General features: G+C 39.8%; 1 protein-coding gene across 7 annotated transcripts in view; it reads right to left on the bottom strand.

Moving 5' to 3' along the window:
* Positions 1–2588: 2588 nt before the first annotated feature.
* The window catches only part of RBM33 (RNA binding motif protein 33), a 102548-nt gene continuing 78535 nt past the window's right edge, over positions 2589–26601 (bottom strand). For 2 of the 7 annotated variants that reach the window (XM_040546133.1, XM_040546136.1), the window contains exons 16-19: positions 22734–22943; positions 21156–21344; positions 9553–9641; positions 2589–9366 (exon numbers count right to left, since the gene is read on the bottom strand). In XM_040546133.1, the coding sequence (XP_040402067.1) occupies positions 9318–9366; positions 9553–9641; positions 21156–21344; positions 22734–22943 (537 nt within the window). In that variant the 3' untranslated portion in view covers positions 2589–9317. Of the gene's footprint in view, positions 9367–9548; positions 9642–21155; positions 21345–22733; positions 22944–26601 lie in introns of those variants that run through there. The other 5 variants (XM_040546134.1, XM_040546137.1, XM_040546139.1 and 2 more) reach the window with 3 other exon arrangements.

Below are 26601 nucleotides of genomic sequence, written 5' to 3'. Positions count from 1 at the left end.
TCTTTGACAGCTGAACCATTCAAAAATAAATAAAATTAAAAAAAAAAAAATCCCCTTAAAAGCAATATTCACAGGGGGGTTCTACTTGGGGCAGTGGGGAGGGAGTTGCTTTGTATTTTGAAGTCCAGCACTAATTCCTCATAATATACATACACATACTTCTACTTCAGTTCTGGAAGTGCCTGACACATTGATCCTGAAAAGGCTTTTTTTTTTTTTTTTTTTTTCCCCCCTCCATGGCTCACCACATCTGTAGATCAGCTATCTGCAATTAATTCACTGCTCTCTCTCTTCCTTTTTCTTGGCAACTCTCAGCTTACAGCAAAATCCCTTACTTATTAATACCAGAGTGCATGCTCTTGCACTTTGCAAGATTTAATTTAATCTCATCTTTATTATTCTAATTCTCTAGCTCATCCAATTCCTGTAAGATGCTCCAGTCCTCCTCCTCCTCCTCACTCAAGCCCTCCCTCACGCGTCTCCCAGCACGCTTGGTGAACGCGCTCCCAACTCTTCATGCCCGAATCATTACAAATTAATCAAGGTCAATCAAGACCAATTTTTGAAGCACTCCACTCAGCATCTCAAAATTTGATTTTAAAGGCTTACTTATTCCTCCCTTGGTCACTCCCTTTCCATCCCTTCAATAGCTAGTTTTTAGTCCCATTGATTTCCTCTATAACTTTGCATTTGCCAGCCTCCAGCTGAAGGTTTAGTCTTCCAATCCTCAAAACACACTACTGCATGAATACTGCTTACAGTTTCATAAGAAATAACAAGTTAATTGGTGGGAAATTTTAAATTTGTATTGGGTTTACGTGGCAAGGTTCTGGTAGTAGGGGGGCTGCAGGGGTGGCCTCTGTGAGCAGAGCCCAGCAGCTGCCCCATGTCAGATCAGAGCCAGCTCCAGCCGGCTCCAAAGGGGCCTGCTGCTGGCCAGAGCTGAGCCAGTGAGTGATGCTGGTTGGGCCTCTGGGAGAGCAGATTTAAGAAAGCAAGAAAAATGAAAGAGAGCAAGGAGTGAGAAGCAGCCCTGCAGCCCCCCAGGTGAGCACAGCAGGAGGGCAGGAGCTCCAGGCACGCAGCACAAGTTCCCCTGCGGCCTGTGGAGAGGCCCCTGGTGGAGCAGGCTGTCCCCCTGCAGCCCATGGGTCCCACACGGAGCAGATCTCCACGCTGCAGCCCGTGGAGGAGCCCCCGGTGGAGCAGGTGGATGTGGCCTGGAGGAGGCTGCGGCCCATGGAGAGCCCCCGCAGGAGCAGGCCCCGGGCCGGAGCTGCAGCCCGTGGAGAGGAGCCCACGCAGGAGCAGGGGGTCTGGGGGGAGCTGCCGCCCGTGGGGGACCCGTGCTGGAGCAGTTTGCTCCTGGGGGATGGACCCCGTGGTACGGAGCCGTGTGGGAGCAGGTCTTGAAGAGCTGCTGCCTGTGGGCAGCCCCCGCAGGCTCAGTTCGGGCAGGACGGCATCCCGTGGGAGGGACCCCGCGTGGAGCAGGGGCAGAGAGGGACCGTGAGGGAGCGGCAGGGACAAAGGCCTCACGGACTGACCGCAGGCCCCAGTCCCCATTCCCCTGTGTCACTTGGGGAGAGGATGTAGAAGAGGGTAGATGGGGGAAGGTGTTTTTTGCTTTTAGTTTCTCATGGCTCTAGCTTGTTAATAGGCAATAAATTATACTGTTGGCTGCTTTGCCCATGACAGTAACTGTTGAGGGATCTCCCTGTCTTTATCTCAACCCTTGAGCCCTTTCTATTGTATTTTCTCCCCCTCCTCCTTTGAGGAGGGGAGTGAGAGAATGGCTGCAGTGGAGTTCAGCTGCCCAGCTGGGTGAAACCACCAGAAACTTCTAGAAATCACAAGGACTGCTATGGCTGATCCTAAGTATGTTATTAGAAAGGAAGATTATTTTTCAGGTCATGATGTTCCCTTGAGATCTACCCCCAGTAACAACGTGACATGCTGTTCTTCAATCCTTCAGTGAAAATGTATATGCTGGATGACCAGTAGCCACTTCAAGTGATACCAGGGTGATAGTGTGATTTACTACATTTTCCTCTGTGAATAATTTTAACAAATTATAAAACTATTACTAAGTGGAAAAAGGCAGATTCTGACCTCTTATCTGAATACACAGTATGCCGGTGGAATTAGCCTCTACTTATGTTGACAGAATTGTGTTCATAATATAACTGATGGTGACCATATTGAATTTGTTGAGAGCTCCTTTAACTAGCTTATAGTTATGACATAAAAGCAGAGGAGATCTTTTATTGGATATGTCAGTACAGCTGAAAAAAACAGAAAGGCTTTTAAACTCACGTGTTTCTCCTATACTCATGTTATGAGGTACTTGTTAGCCTCAAGATCCTTTCAGCTGTTCACGCAAGCACAAGCCCCATGTACAATCACCTGTCCTCAGTCATTTGTTTTTCTGTTCAGGACACCTTTGTACAGCTCTGAAAGAACCCTACACTACAGCACTGATGTAAAAGCAGGGGCCCAGGGATGCTACCACAGTAAAACATGGTATGTACAGCTTTTCATGGCAAGTTTGAAGTTCAAGTTGCACATCAAAAGACAACAAAGCAATCTTGAGGAAAATAAAGTTTTATTCACATATTTTAGGTACAATAAATATATTTGCATGTTGACATTGTAAACATGGAATTACACGTAAAAAAAACTTGCATGAGATAATTTTTGTGTTGCCATTTTTACATTCACTTAAATAGGTATGACAAAGATCTCTTATGCAAGCGGAGGATTTGGTATAGTTCAGTGTTACATTCAAGAAATGAAGTAAACAGCTTGTGCAGATGATGCTGTAGAAAACATGAGGCAGATGAACCCCCAGTGGAGTCAGAATGATACAGTCGGCTGTTGAATTTATATTCTGAACTGCTAATAAACAAACTCTGTCATCCAGATTAGAGCAATACATTTTAAATGATTCTCAAAACACCTAAATATATACAGCATTTAAGACTTTATAGGTTAGGAAGGATCACATTCAGTAATAGTAATAGGAGGTAGAATTGTGTCGACAGTGCTTGTATTTCTAAGTGACAATAAAAAAAGTGCTATTACTATCACTGAATTCAAGTACAGAACTCCTGAAAAAGTAAAAAGGATAAAAGAGTTGTTAATCCTGTTTCCTCCTGGCTTGCCACAAACGCTAGAACATGTATAAAAATGCTGTAATTCTCCAACACAGGTAAAACTGCAAAGCAAAACTGTTAAGTGGTATTTCTCCAGTGCTCTGGTATGGGCTGCATCTCCTAAGGTGTGACACCTGTAAATGTAACTTCAGGTATACAAAGTCTGCAAAGAAAAATACAGTATGCTAATGCTTCCAGTGTGGACGATTTAGTCTTCAGATATCAGAAGAGCGGTAAGTGAGAAGAGAACAGAAAATACAGCAAAAGATTGCATGCTATGCACTCAGATAGGATGAAGTCTGGAGGGATGAACGTAGAGTCAAAAGATCAAGAACATAACAAGGATACAAATATCCTTGTGGGAATGGAAAAATAGGGGCAAATGAGATGGAAATGAGGTAAAGCACAGGGTAGAAGAAAAGGGCTCCACAAGAGAAAAGAAAGTTGACTTATTCTAAGGGCAATTTGTGTCAATAAAAATTATACACAGTGGCATAGAAGATCAGCTGTGAATAAATTAGAGTTAGCATCTCATCTTTGGTGTGTCTGTAAGTGAAAATGTGTATAAGTTAGAAATTAAACAGTTGAAGAGTTTCACTGCCTGAAAAAGAAATCCTGCAAAAGAAAATATTATTTAAATGGAAATAAAACTATTCAGAAGTCAGCCTGACAGACACTAGGAAAAAAAATACAGTGTATATTAAAAACCATTAGATGTACATAGAGAAAATTTTGAACATAGATTTTGAACATAAAATTTTGAATGAATGCAACATTAACACAGCAGTGCTGTTTAAACTGTGATCTTCCAAGTAACTACACACAACATCACAATACAGCTCCATTTAACCATACACCTTTACAAAAACATTCCTAATGATTAAAATTATTCAGATGGTAAAAAATGGCTTAACCTGAGCACTGTTACATGAAACAAGGAATGCAACGTGTTGAAAAGCTGTGTATATACAAGGCCCATTTCCAGTTAGTTAGAAAAACATGTATCCAACCAAGAAGTGAGAAAGCAACACAGGCACCTAAAAGACCCAGTGAGATTAACTTTCCCCTTGAGGTTTTGTCTAGTGCAATAGGGACCATACTTTCCACCAAAATAAGCATAGAAATAGAAAAAGAAAAATAAAAAATATAAAATATAAATTAAAAAAGAAAAAGCAAAAAACCAACCCTGCAAAAAGTAGTGTTATAAAGAACAAAATGATCCTTCCCAACCATATTATACCAGAAGATGGTATACGTAAGGATCCAATATGAATCAGATTTTGTATACAAGGCCCTGTGCTCATGTAGACAATAAGTCATCTTCGTGATTAAAAATTAGGTTACAAAAAAACCTTACATAAAATCCTTAGGATTTAATACTAATTGAAGATAGAATACTTCCAGGATTATGTTTATGAATTAATGTTTAGGGCATGATTTAAGGTAACATTGAAACAAAACCCCTATGTTACCCTAAATGACCCATACATACCCTTTATAATATAGCTAACTTTCTGCAACCTGTTCAGTTTATTTCCTTCAAATTTATTTCTCATCCAACATGCTGCTAAAAATTAAAAAGCACAAAAAATAATTTAAAAAAGTTTCATGTCTCGACGAACAAAAACGCTTTTTTAACAGTGAGCACGTGAAGCTAGATTTCTACCTTCGAGCATCACAACCCACGTAACAAACACGGCACCAGGCGAAGGACAGAACAACACAGTACTATGCCAGAGAACAAATCCAGGAAATCTCCCCAGTACGACAAACAGGCAAAAAAAACAGCAAATGAAAACCCACACCCTCCCTCCCGCCCTCTCACCCGAAGTATAAGGGCAGCACACCCACGCACACATACATACACACAGTTACTTTCTGTAACCATAGAAAATGCATACAGCAGTTTCTCAGGTAACTGCACAATATGAAGCTAAACAGAGGATACTATATCTAAAAAATATGTTAAAAAAATCTGAAAAGTAAAAATTTTTTCCTATCCCAAGTAGCTAGATTATGTTGAGAAAAAAAAAAACTACGAAGACCCTCAAGGCACATGTTCTCAAATAACCTAGTTTTATAAAAAATCTTGTCTAAACACTTGCAGTGGAAACCTAACATCAAAAAACTAAAATGCTCAGTCTACTTGGCATTTCAGTGGCCTTATTTTTATTTTTTTAAACAGAAATTTGGAAATCTGAAGTTAATTTTCAGAATTAAACTGGGGAATAAGCTACGTATCTTGAAGATACTTTACAGATGGGATGCCAATATTCTTCTTGAAGTCATACTGGTGATATATAGGTGGACCAAGAACAATCACCCTGTCTAAATCTACTCTTACCACCACTTAGAGGAAAAACATTTGCATGGCAGCTCCTTCAGCTGTGAAAATGCTACGGACACATCTTCCTCCTACCTAGCAACAATTGTACTGAGCTTTTCAAACACTCCAAATTGTTTCATCGTACATTATGTGCCACATCAATTGCTAACACTGTGATGAAAGCAAGTTTTACAAGACCAACTTGAATTATGTGTCAAACGAAAATAGCCCAAACTTTTGAGAACAGTATTACAAAGCAGACCTATCTGTACTTGTACAGCAGAACCGAACAGACCTAGAAACCCATGCCTTAGTCTGACAGTGTACTCTGTTTTCCCTTTAACGTTGAGCTTTTTAAAAACCTTTCCTTTTTTTATGTAGAACATTTTACTTATATACCACAGATCATATGGCCAATCCAATCTTTCAGTCAAAGCAAAATATGATTAGTTATGAAGTGAATTCTCCAGTGCTACAGATGAAAACAAAATAATTCCAAAAAAAAAAGATGGCTCAATATAATCACCTACTGGAGTTGCCTATTAAAATCATTATAAAATTATGCTAATAAAAATTGTGAACAAATAATACACAGATCAGGATGTATGTATTGACTTACTAGCATCTTTATAAAAATTTGAAGATATACACAAAAACACATCAACATTTATGGAACTGTATCCATTAAACTTAGATAAGACAACACAAAAAACTAACAAGTAGCTAAGATGTGTTTGACTGTAAGCACTTTGAGTAACATTTTAATTTTAAAAGTTCAATATTTACATACTACATTAAATGCTCCTTTTTTTTTTTTTGCATTGTATTTTGAATGCATGATCAAGAAAGAACAAGATAATGGTTGCAACAGATCTTCCAAGAAAGTTAACTTAAGATGTTCAGATTTAACTACGTGCTGAAAGAGAACATGGATATAACACGTTCATCTAGCTTTACCTCTACTTCCTTTTTTTTTTTTTTTGGGGGGGGGGGGGGGGGGGAGGAGACAACAAATAGAACTAGAAGAGATGTATCACTCAAACTGATCATTGCCAACAGATCCAGTTTTAAGTTAGAATTTGAGAACTAACAAAACACAAGCATTTTCACAAGTGACTCACCTAATTGCTACTTTTGCTACTGAGTTTAAGGTATTAGAAAGATATGGTGACAATACAGGGTGTGCGTATGTATGTATGTGTATAATAAAATGCATATAGACATACATACATATAGTACACGTGGTTCTGATATCCAGCTACTGCAATAAGCAGCTAAAAGAACCAGCAATGCGCTGTACATTGTCTATGCACAAGCAACAATCTACTGCAACCACCTTTAAAGAGGATTCATCTAGTCATTAAACAGGCATTGTTTACGTTGCCTCCTACATTTAAATAGATCTGAGGCAATTTCACTTCTTTGTTTCAAAGTCACCCATTTTTGTCATTTATTTATTTTTTTAAAACCCCAACTGAATAAAAATTCTTAAAACTTGTTTAAGTTGGCTGAACCTCAGCCTCTTTGGGATAGATTCAAAACCCAAAGCAGGAGCGTTTCTACAAACTTCTTTGACTTTTGAATCAAACCCATATTATCAGGCTCCAAGAAACCCTCCAACCCCAATAACACATGCTTATGACAGGACAGCTGATCAACTGCAGATGTTCCTACTGCTGAACTCAGCTGCTGGCCTGTCTGGCATTCGCATCTAGCCCAGATTTCCAGACATACACTATTAGTGCTCCATTCCTAGATGTCTTCCCATCCTTCTCAGCACAGAGAAGCTGCTTCCTAACAGTGGGGTGGATAACTGTTTAATGACTCATTTTAAAGATAAGAATTTATTTTTAAAAATAAAAATGACATAACCTGAGGAGGTAGCACAGCAGTCCTAGTGCTCATGGAAGTGAGGAACTACACCGCCCTTGGCAGAGCCAGTCACCGCCATCACCTGGCATTGGTCTTCAGAGTCAGCTTCCACCGGGCACTTCCTACCTGAGACTCGTTCTTTGTCCTGGGCTTAGGCCTATCTGAAGCACTAACAGCACTGTATGTGCTGAATGTAATTAAGAAATATGCTTAAATGGGGAACTACACAGACAGGTATAAAACTCACTTCCACATTAATAGTCTCATGATGTTATTGCATCTTGTCACTATGTTTGTTGTAAATGGGCTTACAGCACTCTTTATAATTTTTTCCCAGTGCAATTATTTCCAAAGTACCACATTACTCTGTATTATTTCAGTGAACAAAAGCAGTTTTACCTAGAAGACTCAACAGTATTTATTAATCATTATTATTTTTTAAGCAACTTTTACTTAATTGAAAGCCTGGACCAATCTTTCTGTAAGAAAGCCAGGTGGGTCTCTATGACTTAGTTACCATTAAACCTTTAAAAAAAATCTATGCTACTATAAACTTAAACTTGCTTAGTTCATCCTTCTGTTTTGGCCCCCATTCACAGCTGTTCCATCACCACCATTGGTATGTATTCTGTGGTTGCTCAGGTAACAAATCTACAAACTTTAAGTCCCCCCATTCAATAGTAGGTGGAAGGCTTAATAGTATTCCTAAAATAAAGGATGAAGCAAAAGCTCACAGTCTAAAAACTAAGGAAATGTTCATAAAAACTTCAATCCAATATAAAGATGACATTTTAATAAGTTTATTCAGAAGTAACTGAAAAAAATTGTTCCTTTGGCAATACCATCTAAATGGTTCTAACCAAAAGGAAATATTATGAATTTTACTTTGAATAAAATATAAGCTCCTTAATGTTTGCACATAATTTTGGGGAACTGCCACGTTCACCAGCAGATTCACAACGTCCTTATAGTCCTGTATGTATTGGGAACAACACATCAAACTAAATCCTTTCAGTTATGGGTTTCTTATGGTTCAGCATTAGTCAAAGTAAATCTCAAAGGAAAAAAAAAACTAATCAAAATAAAGCATAAGGCGATTATGAAACACTAGCCCAAAAGAACTATTAGGAATGCACCACTCTTCCTGTGTAACTTTTTTTTTTAAGTGAGCCACTAAATACTTCTTTTTCCTTGTATCTGGCAACATCATTTAAAACAACTTAGTTACAACTTGGATTTAACTACCCCAGGATGCTACTGAAGGGCAAAGATCCTTGTTTTTAAAATCCAAGGGAAAATACAGCAATGTTATTCCTACACAGTGTTTTATGGAACAAGTGGAGTTGGAAGGAGAAGATGGAAGTCTGTGTTGGAATAGAAAATGCAAAGACAGACTTAACGTATTTACAAAGATAGAAACTACAGTTTTCCAGTGTCACCTCCGAAGCTTCTCAGCTTACTGCTATTCAGTGAAGTAGACCACGTTTAAATCTACGCAAGAATACTTTCTATGCTCTCAGATATACAACGTAACTAACGTGTTTTGTTTAGAAAAGTCAGTTCTCATTCAAATACCTTGCACTGAAGATAAGAGCAACCATTATCAAATATTCTTTGCTATGAAGAAAGTTTTTAGATCTTTCGGTGTAAACGTTCTCTGTTAAGTCACTGTGGTCACACAGTAGTATCTTGAAGAACAGTGTCTGCATGCACTGTAAGCATTTTGAAAAAAATCTGTAGTTCCATGTGGTTACAACAGAACATGAACAAACTGAACAGAAATTCCACCTTTGCAGATCCCTCTCAAGTTCAGCTCTTCTTGAGGACATCTCGCTGCTTTCTGTAGTTCAACATGGCAATTAAAGACTGTAAGCTGAAAGGTTTCAGAACCCGATGGTTGTGCCACCGTGTCTCGTGTCGCTCCACAATAGGCTTCTGTTAGTGTATGTATTTCTCAGCAGACATCACTCAACTATCAGTGCCACATTTATGTGGGACAGATCTATCATGTGCCTGTTAAAAGAAACGTAAAACTCGTACTCAAGCTTATTCTAGGGATAGAGATCAGACAAGAAGGTTCTATGAAGGTCACCAATAAACTGATGCTTGAATGGATTAAGAGAAACATTGATCAGAGGAGACTAATTTCATCTTTTGAAGGGAGGGAGTGAACCAAAGGTTGCAGCAGTGCGTACTTACCTGTGGAATTTCTGTTGAAATGCTAAAGCATGTGCTGGCTCCTTAAATTTTGCTATGGCTTTCCGTTGTTGAGGAAGCATCTGTAAACTCTGTAGAGACAAAAAGTCAAAACATATTTTTATTACTCAACTAAAATTCCGCTTAAAAGAAAACTCATCTTGCATCAAACCTATCAAAATTTTGTTATATTTCTTTTCTCAGAAACACTTACTGGTGTTTATGGAATAGAAACAGACTTCTGAGATTGCAGTCAGGGATCTAGCTGAAAGCTGGTGCATTAAGCAACTGTGCCAAAGGGAAAACCTAGACTATCGCTGGTTAAGCAAAGACCACAATTCTTCAATCTGATCCATACAGATGAACCAAACCCTGCAGCCAGACTTCCACCAACTGACTGAGAACCATTCAAATGGGCACAGTTTCACTTTGCACACAAGCACCTGGATTCGCTCACCTAACCTACATCAATGGATCACAGCATTTCAAGGGTCAAAAAAGAGCAGAAACGGGAAAAAAAGTGGTTGCAAAAAGTTGTAAGTTTTGATCTCTAGACTGTATATCCTCATGTTATTTCAATACAAATGGCTAGCTTTTGACAGACACTAATAATCCTGTGACCTTGAAGAAGTTATTTAGGATACAAATTTAAATTTCCAAGTCCCAGTAATGGGAAACGATGCAACACATTCACCTGCAAAAGTCCATGAGATATACGCTTCTCTTACTGAGAAAGCAGTATTTCACAATGCTGTAACAATCAACAAAACGTATGTAGTATTGATAGTATTGAGGCCTCCAGAACTAGAAAACGCCTCAGCCAGGGAGCTGGAAAACTCATGTCCCTGTTCCCTGTCACAGCAGGAAATGCCAAGGTGGTCCTGTGGTCTTTGTAGTCATAGAATCAAAGAATATCCTGAGTTTGAAGGACCCACCAGGGTCATTGTATCCAACTCCTGGCTCCACAAAGAACCACCAAAAACCAGACCCTATGCCTGAGAGCGCTGTCCAAACGCTCCTTGAACTCCTGCAGCTCGGTGCCATGCCCACTGCCCTGGGCAGCCTGTCCCAGTGCCCGACCACCTCTGGGTGCAGAACCTTTTCCTAACACCCAGCCTGACCCTCCCCTGTCCCAGCTCCATGCCGTTCCCTCGGGTCCTGTCGCTGTCCCCAGAGAGCAGAGCTCAGCGCCTGCCCCTCCGCTCCCCTTGTGAGGGAGCTGCAGGCCGCCATGAGGCCTCCCCTCAGTCTCACAAACCAAGTGATGAGAAGTTACCAGCCTTACTAAGGTTAAAGTTGATGCTTTGGGTTAGAACAACCTTTTTATTCTTTTTTTTCTCCCAAAAAGACACTTCAGAAATACAAGAAAATGAAGTTTTACAAATTAAATATGTGCACTCCCAACAATCAGTGAGAGCATGCAAGAGGTATTTTCATCATGACAGAACATTCAGCTGTTTGAACACAGGCCACAGGGATTTTACAGTAACTAGGTTAAAACACATCTTCTGAAAGTTTCAATCATAATTTTGAAGCTCAATGTCATAGTGATTCCAGTATCTCACGATAAGTTTCTGAAGTTTAATCGCCTATGCTGCAGAACATTGAAGGCAATTGTCCTCATTCAGCTTCTAGCTCCCCATCATTCTCATGGCTTTGCATACAAAGTTATATACCTAACATTCCTGCTTTCTATGCCTAAGTTTCTACATAAAGTCAATCCAATTTTGTACTGAGCTTAATTTATATTAAGTCACCTCAAAAGTTTTTATAGATTTCCTTATAATTTCCTGGTGGTCAAGTATAAATTTAATTTTCTGTTCCTGCGTATCGCCTGCACTTAGCAGCATCCCCACACTCTTCAGTGACTCTAGCCTTCTCTAGGTCAGTCTCCAAGATTTTAAATTTCACCTGCAAAAACTCCGTATCATCTATTGAAGAAATACCAAACATCTTTAGACAAGCAACTATTCCTTGGGAAACCACAAACAACCACACTCGATACATTTTTAAAGGGTAACATGCTTTGAGATGTCTCAGCGACAGAATTTTTATCCAACTACTGTGTGTACTGCTCGCTCAATCTCATGCAGCATTTTAAGCAAGATGTCAAATGTCAGGATGAAATTTGCTATTAAAATTGCCTACTTACATCTTTTTTGGAGCAGGTAAGACTCTAGTTGAGAACGCATTTATTTAACAAGAGCTGTGGTACCTGATAGTCGTATTTCTTCATTTTTAAGCCTGACAATTCAGCTTTAGGCTCTTTCTGTAGCTTATCCATCTGTGGATTTTGAAGTCATTAATTTTGGCACTGGCTACCTTGCACTACCTTGTAATTGACAGGAAACTCCCCTTTCACTATGAAAATCACAGAAGTTTAATATTTCCATTACTCTGACAATTTTAAAGTGAAAGCGGAGGAAAAGATGAGGAAATTATCAGCTTCGAATTTGAAATAACTGAGAAAAGGGTGAGGAAAGTAACCAGCAGAAAAGTTCCGGCTAGTTAATTTGCACTGTACAGTTTTTGGAAATCTTGCTATAAGGGAAAGATTTAGCTAAGTAACTACAATTTGTTCTTTTCTGAGCTAGTAGCAATAGGATTTATCTAAAAAAAACCACTAAACCAACAAACTAGGAGGATGTCTATTTTTTAATCAGAAAGATCTTTACAAGGTTAAGCACAGTTTACCAACACGAATACTATCTAGTTGCACAACGCACCAAAGAATGAACTTGGAAAAAAGCTCAGTTCTCCTGTATGTATATAAATCTGCTGGATTGGATGAGGGAGGTACTGAAGTTTGTGTTCTCCTTTACAGATGGCCCTTTATTATAACTTACAGAACTGTATTCTCTTGATACCACTTTTTCAGTCTAGACTAAAGAATAAGTTTTAAAGACTAAAAACTAATTACAGCCATTAAGTAAAATGTTTTAAAAAAAAGACACTTGTAAGAGTTAAGAAGAAGAAATGTGATTTAAAAAAAAATCAAGAGAAGTAAATCTGGTTCCTTTGTCACAACCCAAAGAACCTGAAACAATTAATGTAAGAAATATTAAATATTAATATTTCTTATAATATTAAATTATAAGAAATATAAGAAAAACCTATCTGAATCACTGAAAGGACAAATATTTCAGAGAGCAGTTGGACAACAGCAAGTACCCTGCAAGTCCTACTGTCACCTCTTTCTCACCCCACTTTCCTGAGCTGTCTTTAGTTCTCCTGCTAACAACTGATACTCACATTAGGTCTCTCCCAGCTATCACAGGATGTTTTATAAAAGAGAAACTGTGCATTGTTTTTCCCAATACTTGATGAATTATGACTTCAGTATGCTTGAGATGCAGAAAAGCAAAATTTGATTTTGCAGCTCATACACTTGTAGTGATAAATTTTTAAGAAGCTGCTCAGTAATTAGCATACAAGATTGACTAAAGACAGACATTCTGGTGTAGTGGAGGCTTATTAGTGAAATTAGAAAGGCAAAGTATCTAAATCTTACTGTAGACAACATATTTGTGATTTCACACAAATTAATAAAGCTTACTGACTGACTAGTTTGGATATATCACTGCCTGCTCATCTTTATGTTGTATTATTGTCATATTTTCCAAACCAAAAAAATGCAATCAGAACATTTCTGATATACATTTTATTTTTAATACTCAGTTGTTTTGGCAACAAAGCATCTATTCTTGGATAAGTCTATTGAAAAGCACCGTCATATTCAATTTCATTTGTCAATATGGTGAAACAAAGTAAAATGTTTTCGAATGATTTTCAAAGGAAGCAGCAACCATTTATACTCGGTCTGAACTTACTTGAAAACTCTCAGTTTATTCAGTTTCCCCAACAATATTTTATATTTCAAAGCCTCAACATCAATTCTAACAATCAAAATTTTCCCACAGTCATCTGGCTAATGCATCCAGATGGGAGCCACCGTAGCAGCATAGATCAGCATGCCACACTGGATCTCCACTGGCTGCAATAAGTCAATCCAACTGATCTTTTGCTGAACAGACTCCATGTAACTCACTCACAGAGCCCAGCAGTAGGACAATCACTTCTAGCATCAATCTTCTCAACTACTGCAGTTACGTGCTCCCGTGATTTAGCAAGAGAGAATTAAGGACTGTACAACAAAAGGATAAAGTAACGCTACACAAATGATACTCCTCCAATTGAAAACTGTCCAAAAGTTCCAATTAAACAGCTTTAATACAATTTCTCAACCTTCGCTACACTCAAACCAATGGTCATGAAAATGGTGCAGAATCATGCTTGCCTTGTTTAAATATAAAAAAAATGTTTTTGGTCTTGTTTTAACAAGAGATAAGACAATTACTAAGCTAATTTACTTTAACTATATGAACACCATAGCCTGAAATGCCACCACAAATACCTTTGCTGACAAACGCTTACGATATCACAACATGAGACACGATCTACATTGCGTTTTCAAACAAATCATTATTGATAACTTGTGAATATGAGCATTTAGCTTGCTATCAGAAGTCTCTTGAAAATGTCTACTGTTATTTTGAGACAATATACGTTTACCTGCACTACTATATAAACCCTGAACTTCATGCTTACACTGTTAAGAGAACAACAAGGTTGACTGTCAGGCACAGAACAAGTCAGTACATTTTTGCCGGAGTGCGTAGGTCCCGACCTGCTGCTATCCTGAGCCTGAACAGATGGGCTATCAGCTGGGAATACAAACAAGTGTTCCACTTCAGTGGAAACCTGAAATAAAATAACTGCATATTCATCCTACTGGATTATTTCTGTCTCCTTGAATTCCAGATGATACGTAGTTAAGAGTTGATCCTGCACTTAGGTGATGTTAACAGCAATATTCTGCAGAAACAGACTGGGCATGCAACCTGTGGAATCACACTACCTTGTTATTTTAAGACCCCTATTTTTGTCACCTTTTTAGAATAATTGGGCAGTCATTATTTTTAGTGATAAAATTCAGTATTCTAGCATCTGTAACATTCTCAGTATAGTCCAAGTTCCTGCACATTCACCACAAGGTCATTTGGAAATAACCTCCTAGAAAGCTGTTACATTTAATCAGCTGGACCAACTGCAAGTCTCTGCAAAAATACCAGTCCTTTGTAAGAAGTGCTAGCCCTCCAGGAACACCACATTTCCAAAAACATCACAGTGATCACGACTATGCCAGTGACCTACTCCAGGTTCAAGTCCGTAACAGCCAGCGCTATGGCTGATACCAGGCTGCCATAAGATAAACGTGTTGCATGCTATTAGTGGTAAGACTTTTTCTTCTTAGAAACGCTACATGAGTTTTGGTTTATACTCTAAATTGTGAGTAACATGCTAATAAATGCATAGCTGTATGTTGCTTAGACACATTCAAATCTATATTAAATGCTTCTTTCAATAATATTCAGACACCACATGAGTACCACAGATGAATGACATTTATGGAAGAAAAATGGTTTTAGCGTTGAGGTAGTATCAAAAAGAAGCCAAGACCATCAGACAGGCAGGCCTTCATATGCTACCAGTGACATCTGTTCTCTCATTTTCAAAGAATAAATAGCATAAAATAATCCTTAGCTTTATGGTCTCCATTACAACAATAAAAATGAGTCTATCTTTGACAAAATAGCATGCCTCCCTATGAATTTGATCTGAATTTAGTATTATTCCAGCAGGTACTGATTTTCCAGGATGCCAAAGGAGAGTCAAGGGAGGCTGGGTAAGGACCAGGCACCCAGCATTGCTTTTGGAGATGCGCTGGTTCTACCAAGAGTTACTTGACTTCTCATATAATGCAGGGACACTGAAGTTTCCTCAACAGGAGATTTCTGCCACACTGCACTCCACAAGAGTCTTCTTCTATCAGCAATTCCTAAACTGAAATATCACAATCCTTCCAACTGTCACAGCTCTGAAAAAACAACTTCATTCACATTTCCTCTTTAAGTTGACCTAGTCAGACATTCACCAGAGGATGAAAACCCCCTCCCGGACCCGCTCAGGTGTAGAGGATTGACAATGCAATAACTTCCAGGGGATTTCATTGACTTGTTACTTTACAGATTAGGGCATACAGATCTACCATACAGTTCTTCCTGGAGATCAGCCTGAGATCAGAGGTATTTTATGCATTTTCCCAATCGACTCTGGAGTAACAGAAGAGAGATTACATCCTGACACAGTCTCAGCATTAAAAAAAATAAAAAGAATAATTGTTTTATGCTGGGGAGGAGTATTTTATACGAAGGTGATTTTGGAAGCATAGGGCTCATACTGATCTTAGTTCCTTTTTCTGCTTCTTTACGTGCTGCCATGGGAAGATTTGTACCTTTTGTAGAATGGAAAATGCAACAGTTGCAAAAAAAACCAAACAGGATTTCATGAACAGTCATGCTTTTGGTTAAGAGCTAGCCTACAACTGTTTTAAAACACTATTAAATTCAACATCTTTAAAAAAAGTCAGAAGGTCTGACATTTTCTGCAACTGAACTATTACCAGTGACTAAAGAATGAACATCGCAAAAAGACCATTCCCTCTGCAGACAATGAGACCTACACTGGGCTCAAATTTCTCCTTTACACATGCTTTGTCCTTACATCTACACTTTTCCAATATCAACAAAAGATAATGTTGAAATAACCTGTATGATAACAGCAGCACAATATCTAGTTAAGCTTCACTGAAAAACACTACCTTGACACAAGCAACAGGACAATCAAGAGTAGAAAGCAAGAGATCTCTTGCAGAAACCAAGCATCTTTGACACCAAAGCTCTCAGAGGTTACACAGAGAGGAGGAAGTTAAAAGGGAGGGTAATGAGAGTACTGAGAGATGGAAACCAAGCAGGCAGGGTATGAGACTGGAGCAAGCACTCATTTCAATTATAACAGACACATGGGAAATAAAAGTTTCCTCCTTCCTAAATAATAGGCTGTACGTTCAGTTCATTGGTGAATTTAGGATTAGGGGGTGACAGTCCATACACAGCGGCTAAAAAGTGTCTGTGCAATAACAAACTGTAAATTGTCATATATAATAACATTACTAGTGTGTGATTCAATCTGCTCTCCAGCAGTATGAAGAGCAGCACGGCAGGTACTTTCTAAAAAGAAAGATCAGATTCTATTTGTTCTTCCATCCCATCAATACATGCAGATACATTTTTTATTGTTCTCACAGTTCCCTGACACCTGAAGCATCTTTTCTGTAGGTGACACTTCATAGCCATTGCTGACAGGCACAGAGGCTGGAACAGAATGTGTTTATTGTACCCTCAGCTTTTGCATATGACTTCGCCCCTCCTGCCCTTCCTTCCAGCTTTTATGCTTTAAAAGTGCTCAACTTTCAGCTTCCATATGCAAGATGAGATGAGAAAAAGGGATAATTTCCTATCATTGAGATGAGCTTCTCTAGCTCACACACTGCTCCGTAGCACAGCTGAACTGGACAGGCTCATTATAGAGTTGCTCTCCTCTCCCCCAGCCCAAGGACAGGGCAGGACTGACCATGCTTTCTTCCACAGTCAATGGAGATACTCTCAGCTGCAAGAGCTGAAAATGTTTTTACAGGCAGGAAGAACAAACAGGTCACCAAACCGGCGCTGCGCACCCCGTGTGCCATGTCACAAGGAGAAGAACCCTGCTGATCCTGGAAGAGCGCTCTTGTTCTGGGCGTGCTCATCTACATGTGCTTGTCATTTCCACTGATAAGCCTTTACGCTAAAAATAAAATCATCAACTTTAGGTTTGGTGTTAGTGCAGACACTGTCTTTACCCTAAGTGGGCACTAGGTAGCACTATCACTCTAAGAAAGCAAAGAGAAGCACATCGACAAGGCAATTGTTTTCCCTTTCTGAGACTGGAAAGGGAACGACTCTTCTCAGAGTATAACTCATATTCATAAAAGCACTCAAAATACAGTTGCAGCATTTTAATCACCTCTAATATATAACAGTGGCTCCCTGCCCCCCTCCTTTTTTAACATCAGAATTCAAGATCTTAAATCTTTTTAAAGCAACGCTGCGAATTTGCACTGTTATTTTATGTTTGGAACCATCTAAAATATGGTTTAAGACAATTATGGAACAACTCCACAGGATGATCACGTAGTAGTCACATCACCTGAAGACCTAGAAAACAATCCTCTATACCTGCCACCAACCTTAAGAAAATATATAAAGGTGGTAATAACTTAGCTGCATGCAAACCTCTGCAGACAGTACAAGACAGCATTAACATTAAACCCAGATTCAAGAGCACACAAAAAAAAGAGCTGAGTTTTTAATTACTTTTGTAAATTATTATGAAAGACAAAATTATTAGAGTGTCCAAAGGAGGGCTATAAAGACAGTGAAGGGTCTAGAGGGGAAGATGTGTGAAGAGCAGCTTAAGTCCCTTGGTTTGTTCAGCCCAGAGCAGAGCAGGCCGCGGGGAGGCCTCATGGCGGCCTGCAGCTCCCTCACAAGGGGAGCGGAGGGGCAGGCGCTGAGCTCTGCTCTCTGGGGACAGCGACAGGACCCGAGGGAACGGCATGGAGCTGGGACAGGGGAGGGTCAGGCTGGGTGTTAGGGAAAGGTTCTGCACCCAGAGGTGGTCAGGCACTGGGACAGGCTGCCCAGGGCAGTGGGCATGGCACTGAGCTGCAGGAGTTCAAGGAGCGTTTGGACAGCGCTCTCAGACACAGGGTCTGGTTTTTGGTGGTTCTTTGTGGAGCCAGGAGTTGGATACGATGATCCCTGTGGGTCCCTCCCAGCTTGGGATATTCTATGATTATTAGTAATCGCCTTCAGGAAGTGGTTCTGGACAGATGTGTACTGAATGTCACTGCTCCAGTGCAGTCCCCAGGAGGCTGTATTTCAGTGGTGTGCTCAGAAAGCTCCTGTACTTTCAAATGCATTTTGGAATGCATTATTTTATTTATAGTATATAATTATTTTAGATTCATCACTCAGATTTTACTTCATGGACATTATTTGTATCTGTATCTTCTGCAGAAGGAGGACAACAGCAGGCCATATGCTGAAAGGAAGTGGTTTTCCTGGTAATTTAACTTAATCATGTTTGAGTTGGAAGATGCAGCTATGACTAATGGGCTGTTCCTGAAGCCTGGAAAATCTTCTTCAGTATCTTGAGAATCTTAAGTGTTTTTTCTCTCGTTCTAGTAATAAAGGAGCTTTAATGAATCAAGGATTAGAAGTAAGGAGTCTACAGTGATAGTCAACAGAGTATACTTTTCGAAGTTCATACAAGGAAAAGACAATTTTCTCCATTTCTAGGGGATGGAAAGGAATGGAAAAATTGTGGATTTCCCACTTCTCAACTGTAAAGAAACCTCCTTCATCTTTTGAGTGCCCAGCTGTTCCCACATTATGACTTACAGAACCATCACCTCAATGCAAATTGATTGCAAAGCTAGGAGCACTGAACATCATGAATTGAGGGAATTTTTGCACTTCCCTTCCCAAGACAGTTTTGTGCAAGGTAATGATACCTCAATGATACAAGAAAAAGGCAAAAGTAAAAATCCAAACCTTTTGCATCCAGAAAAAGTGTAACCTCCTTTATCCCCAATGCATCTTTCTGTTCTCCTACTGCTTCTGGACTTCCGCCTGAGTAAGCTAAAAACCTGAGCTTTCTTAAAGTCATTTTTGAAAAAGCAGCTAGAATTTCTGACTCCGCCCTTTTCTTGGAGGTAAGAGATTTTTTTTTTCTTTCTGCATTCCCTCTTTTCCAGTTCATCAAGTTTCAACACTTTGATTTCATCTTAAAAGATCAGAACTGCACTACCCAAAGGTGCTCTCTGCTCAGGTCATTACTATTACCTGATGCATGAAATCTGCCAACCCCACCTGGCAAGGAACCCTTCCTTTCACTACTCAGATCTCTTCCAGTGGCTCACTTCTGTACTCCTCATTGCAAATTACTTACGTGAAGTGCATTTTAAAGGAAGAATGAGAAAATGATGTACAAAAGACCATTATAAGCAGACTACTTCTCCCCTGTACATGCCACTATCCACACTTCCGAAACATTGTTTAGTCTCAAACAAGCCAAGAAATTTATAGCCTTCTACAAGCCCGATTTGAAATTCAAGGGTAAAATTAGCACAAAAGCCTTCTGCATCATTAGCTAAATTCAACCATCTCTTTCAAGTACTACTTCTAGTAGTAATAGCTGGTGAGGTGAAAGCAGGTGATTTACAACTTTCCAAGGGTACAGCTGACACTGTTGAGCTGCAAGAACACAAGGGACAGGCATATATCAAATCCCACTGGAAAATTAGTCACAAGTTTCTTCCTATAAACATACTTTCTAAACTGGTCTGTGACGCTACATTAAGATACTACCGTTTGGAGTCTGCTAAGAAACAGCAAGTACTGAATAAATTTTTTAGCACATTCTCAATAACTTCTCCCAATCATGAATATTTCCTAGCAGGATTTCTATTAATCTCTTCCTAATATTCTCATGCAAGATTTAACAAGTAAACACTGCCTAAATGTGCTCTGGAACTGTATGAATAATTTCCTCGAGTACTACAGAACATGAAGGGACAAAGTATTTTGTGAGAGTATTTTTGCCTTCACAAACAAATTAAACCTCTCTGAATTGACAACATAAATAATTCAGCATTATTCCATTTACTAAATTGGGAAAAAGTGAGGCAGAGCGCACATCTTTAGGAAACCACTGTGTTCGACAACAGAGAGATAATCCTATTCATAAACAAGTCTCCAAGCCACAAAATAGCTCCAATTAATGCATTGCATTTGTCTGAAAATATTGATCCTGTCAAAATCAGCGCCCCAAACTGAAAAATTCAAGGAAAAAAAATCATCATAATCTGTGTGTTTCATTATCCGTTGACTGATACTTTCAAATGTACTAACAATAACTCAGACATGGCCTCCTAAGCCTTTTGGTGCTTTGAAAGCCTCCTGTTTTGCTTAAAGCCAGTTTAACTGATACACCAATTCCAGGAGGCAGTTTTAGAACAGAAGCTTTGCAGCAGATATACCAGCACATATGTCATAACCTTGCTCACAGGCCCCTCCTAAAGAGAACCTTCTAAAAAATAAATTAAAAATCCTTCAAAGCAGAATATGTTTTCATTTGAAAAAGCAGATAGTGCTATATGGTATAAAACCTCAAATGAATACTGTTCATTAAATACCCCGGGACTGCAATGACAGGAATCAAAAAAGAGTGTAGGTGCAAGCCAACAATAAAAACAGCAACAAAAACACATTTGCTTTGATATGATAATTTGGCTTTAACAAAACCTCACAGAATGGACGTGCTTGTATTCTATATGGAAATAATAGAGATCGTACAAGAACTCCAAAATGAAGGAGACTCTTTTGCAGCACGAATGTGACAGTTAGCAAAATTCTACTGCATCTCCTGTGCCGCAATGTAATCGTGCTTGTCTTTGCTATCAGGTGTGGTGCGTGTGGGTGGGGGTGCCTTCAAACATAAATTACCAATAAACACGCATTGTATTTAGTGTCAGGGAATTAATTGAGCTTTCCGGAATGAAAGACTTTTGGCACAAAAATTATAAACCAAGGTTGACCTACCTGAATGGGTCCCACTGACATCAGCAGGTTTTTCAGTTGGACATCAGTAGTTGATGAAGAAAGCCCTTCAACTGACACAATACAGGGCTGAGGTTTGCACTCCACCACTCGCAGGTTCTGTTTATTTGGCATCAAGCGTCCTCGGCCCATCTGGCCTGCTACTCCTCTGCCTCTCCCATGCATAATGACCTGCCAACAACAAAAGTAACAGTATTTTGATTTACTTACCTAGTGTTTCTGCTAACTGCATTTGACAGATGATACAAAAGTTAGCAATTTACTTAAAGATTTGATTAAAGTACATGTTGATTTAAAACAGCTTGTTGCTGTTAGCTTATTTGAAAGACCACACATTAACATATCTCTCTACTGCTTATATAAACCTATTTTAAAGGGACAGCAAGTTAGAGATGGTATTGAGGCTAAAACCTCAGCCTTAGCACAGATCAGCCAAGCAATGGAAGGTCCCAGATCAAAATGTATAAGATAGTTTTCAACACTGATCACATTATCAGGCATGTATTTAGCTCCCACATTTTGAGACCAGTTAAAAAAAACCCAAAGTGATCTTTCCCTTTTTTCTTCTTAACCCACAGATAAATTTGATGTGTGCATATGATCAGCAAACTGCTCCAAGTGCCTCCAGTCGCTGCTGCTTGCAACCATTAGCCTGTTATCAGGATGGAGTATTTGTGTATAGTGGAAAAAAAATTGTCTTAAAGTTCCTTTCCCCCAAATCCTGTAGGATCTGGAACCACAATACTCTCCGGTGCGGGCAATACGTAGTCATTCTTGCAAATTAAAGGTTGAACAGTTGGGGAGAGAAAAATCAACAATGAAACAGTAACAAACATTGAACAATTGACACTTAACATTGAGATAACACTCAACACTTTCTCTTCTTCAGTAGATTCCTACTTGGGAAGCCTTTTCCTATCTGCATCAGCAAGGAAATCTTAGCTTGCCATGAAGCTGCAAGGTTACTGCTAACAGTTCACAACCAACCATTAACTTAAAAGCCAAAATCCCAGTTATTTTCAGGGAGCATCTCAGTTTGAAGATGAACAGAAAGCACACACCAGTGCAACCTGAACGCTTTCCCTGCCTCCTCCCAGTGAATGATCAGTGAGAAAGCCTCATTCTGAGCTCACCGACTGTTCAGAGCAACACCGACTTTGAGAACCAACCAAAGAGCATCCTGAAACAGCTGCTGCGTGCTCCTACGTGTGCAGGAAACAGCCTGAATACAAGCATAAGCACAACTTCAGAATAACTCTTGGGTTTTAAGCCAGAAAGCACGTTGGATGCCGTTCCTCTAGTAGCTATCTTGAGACACACGCATTTCCCAGCGGGAATACTGTGCTGGCCAGAAAGTCATCAGATGAAACAACTTGCAGGCATCACCACTCTGTGCTGGATACAAACAGGCCTCTATAGATTAAATGCTTTATATGCAATTATGCATCTCCTGGGTCATGCAGCCCTGTGCTAGTAATTGACAAACAGAATGCTAGTTATTAATATAGCAACACAGCTAGACAGTGAAACTTCTAGCAGCGATATGCATCTAAAAATCACCTTTTTAGGTTGATGGATTCCCTGGATGTTTTTGACTCCTTGAGGAGCTGGTGAATGGATCTGTGCCTGCTGCTGCTGTTGGTGCTGCTGCTGTTGCATTCCCTTTGTCAATGTGACCTTCCGCACTGGCTGCTGTTTCGGCTCCAGAGGTTGTTGAGGCCGCTGGGGCTGGCCCTCTGGGTGAAAAAAGCCAGCATCCTCTCCCCCCTGCTGAAATCAACAACACAACACGCGGCTCAATGTCTACGCAGTGCAAACACTCGCCCTGAGAAACCTCCTGTGACATCCAGCTCGGTTAGAGCACAGCAAACACTCATCGATTTGCCTATTAAAACAAACCAGTGGCTGTTACAGAAGTGTGTAAGGGCTCAGCCTGGAAATTACGCTTTAGTCTAAAACAAACCCACAGTATCTAAGTCCAGCTTATTTTGTTTGAACTTTATTATCGATTACTATGTTCAGTAACATCTTTTCAAATCCAAATCAGCGAGGTATTTTCACTTCTTTCCAAATTATTCTTCCTTCCAGGGTTACACATGAACTATGTTTATTGCTTTTTGGTGGTGGTAGATTTTTTTTCCCCCGCAGAGACGTACACGTTACAGAGAACTGTGAAGGCTGGAAGAACCACACAAGTGCTCTGCTCATCTTTCAAAGTTGAATCTCTCTTTAATTAGAAATTAGTATTTATTTTGAAGTGCATATTTACGCTGCCTGCTTCCATACCAACAACCTTTTAAGCTATCTTCATCCCCAAGCACTGTCCATGTTTGGAACAGTTAGAACAGTTCTTCCCCAAGGTTTTTTTTTTGTTTGGTTTAGTTTATAATGCTCTTATTGTAAATATTTATACTCGCAAGCACAAATAAACAATGCCCTCTCTGATCCAACGACCCCTAACTCTCTCCACTACATCTCTCACTGAGCATACAGCATAAATGTGAGGTGAAGGCACTAGGAGATGGATGAGTGATTCACTTCCACTGCCTCTACGCAAGCAGTTTGGCTTTGTGCAAACAGAGGAGAGATTCTCGAATTTGTGTCTAGCTTTCCAGATCAGATACTGAAAACCAGCATCTATAAAGGGCTTCAAATCATCGCATGCTTTCTGCATGGTTTTGACAGCAAAATTTGTATCATTAGCTGGACTCCAACTTTACAACTCCAATCTGCTAATATTAGTCAACATTGTTTGTTTGTATTTTTTTACATGCTCAAAAAATACCGATGCTCACTGTCTGGGCACCCACCAGTGACCTGACCACACAGCTGCAGGACCAGAGGGAAGCCCCCCAGCACCTACTGCCACTGGGGAGCCAGGCAGTGGAAGAAGTTCATTAATCCCCAGTCACACCGGTGCAACACCTGAGAGTCAGGCTGAATAAACAAAGACAGGACTGCAGGCTTTATTTAAGCCCATGACAAACCTCAGGAAACCTTGCAAAAGCCCTCGAATAGAAGGTGTGTCTGAATAAAAAGTAATAATTGTGAAAGCATCTCTATTTATGTAGTTTATTTCCTTTTGCTTAAATATTGACAAGTCAAAAGTCCTTCTGCATCCATACCAGATGTCACTAACCAGAGAGGTTCATATTAACTGGCACATTTCTTGGGGGCAAGACGACAAAACACAAGGCTGCAGAAGGAACACGTTTACGGTCCAAGAGTGAGGTTATCTCGATTGAGAAAACAAATCACTACACCCCTACCAAGATTACACAAAAGCAAAAGGAACACCTACTGAAGACTGCTTGTTACTAAACCTCTTCACTATTATTTGAAGAAAAGTAGTCCAGTACAGGCAGTATCTATGATATTCTCACATTTTCAAGTCCACTAGTGCACAGTTCAAATCCCTAAACCACACTCTCTTTTATCAAGTAGATGCAGGCAACAATTTCTCAAGAACTCAACTACTTAAATCCCAGACAAGTTAACCCCCCCCAAAATTGGCTTCATCACTGCCTTGCACCATCTACATTTCAAAAGCACAATCTGTCACAGGGAAAACCTTGAAGCTCTTCCTACCTAAGGGCTTTCTGCCACAGAACCCACAGTGAGAAAGCAAGAGAAAACTGCATCTGTTTTTTCTACTTCTAAACAAATTCTCTTTTTCTGTGCTAAACTGAACGGCTCCATGCTGAATGAGGCTTCACAGAAAATTTCGTACACAAACCTTTGAGATCAGTAACCAGAAAGAAAGACTAAAGTTTCCTCTTCAACTGCTGCTCAAAATGTAAAAAAAAAGCAGCAGCTCTCCTCTTCTGAAAAAAAAAAAAAAAGAAACAAGCAAACAAACATATGCACACAAACAAAACCTTATCAAGAACCCAATATTAAATCCTCTCCATTTTAGTATTAATTCCACCATGAGCATCAGCATAAGCCTTATGCTCTGGTCAGATAATTTCCTTTATTCAACCTTACAGCAGCCGGAAGGTTATGAAACAAAAACGAACAAAAACTCCTAGGAGGAATTTAAATGGAAGAATGGGGAGTTAAAATCTGAACTACGCAACAAGCCTGCTGTGAAAAACAGCCATAAGTATTTGCAACCATTTGTTTCTAAACCAAAAAACGATTCCAGCCCATTCAAAGAGCACGAGAGCGAGGCCCTCAAGTACAAAACACTGAACATGCTCATTACTGAAACTTCAGAAGCAAATAATCATTTGCCGTAAGAGGTGAGGACAGTCAACAACCACGCAGTATTTGACTTGCAAGCCCAATTATCACCAAATAAAACTGTAAAAATTAACGCAGGAAACACACAATCACACAAAACTCGAACAGAGCCAAATGCAAACACACAATATTGGTTCAAATTCATGGAAAATCTAATGGGACATTTTCCCTGCTGGGGTCTATAGTGGGTTGAGACTCAGTCTGTGGATTTCAAGCACTAGCATGATGTTCCTGACAATTCCCTGGGATGCTGATCCAGTCTGAAAAGGTGGAAGCATCCCTGGACTTTTTATGAGTTAATACGTTTTAGAAATATGAAAACCTGTACAGAACAACAAAGGAAGTCCACGGGGTAAGAAATGGAGGGAGCAAAGCCTGCTGGCTCCTGTAACAAGAAAGGAAAACGGGACAACTGGATCAAAACTTTGTAATGCCTCTCTGAAAACCTGCTGCCACTGGAGATGACCGGAGCTGGCAAGGACAGAGGGCTCCCTGCTCACGGACCGTCAGCAAGACGTTGCAGCACTGTACAGCTAGTCCTGCCTTCAACTGAAGGCAATGTTGGTGTTTTTCTTAAGGAAATGAAAAACAAGCACAGCTCCTAGGTCAATATGCACTTAACAAGCAAAACAACAAAGTCTCAGGTAACAAATTTTAACCAGCTGAAAAAAGAATTGGTGCCGAAGACATGTCAGTGCAAGGACCAGCACTGCTGGAGCCAAAAGGAACTAAGTCTGCATAGTGCTATTTAGTGGCAAATTAAAACATGGCTCTCACCATCAATATCATCCTTTAAACTTCTTACATGCAAGGTAATTGCTGGCTTCTTCAGGAATGCAAATAAAGAACTAAGTCTCAAGCAAAAATAAAGCATAAAGAGCTTTAATGCCTGGTCTTAAAGCTACAAAACCTCACAACGTTGCTTACGGGCCACACGTTCATATGAGAATATTAACACCTTAGAGGAAGAGATGCATGACTGTAAATACCGCTGTTTGTATGTTCACTCCCGACTTTCGCTCCTCAGGCAAACACCAGGCCGGCACCCATTAGGCTAATTAAACACATGGCAAAGCTACAGGGAGGGAGGCAAGCAGAGCAAACTGGTAGTGCAGAAGCTACCCAGTATGACATCTAAGTGATAGGAACTGAACTGCTAGCATCTCCTCTACTTCAAACATCC

This window comes from Cygnus olor, chromosome 2, assembly GCF_009769625.2.
Source record: "Cygnus olor isolate bCygOlo1 chromosome 2, bCygOlo1.pri.v2, whole genome shotgun sequence".
Taxonomy (NCBI): Eukaryota; Metazoa; Chordata; class Aves; order Anseriformes; family Anatidae; genus Cygnus; species Cygnus olor.
This window is presented reverse-complemented; position numbering and strand designations above follow the sequence as displayed.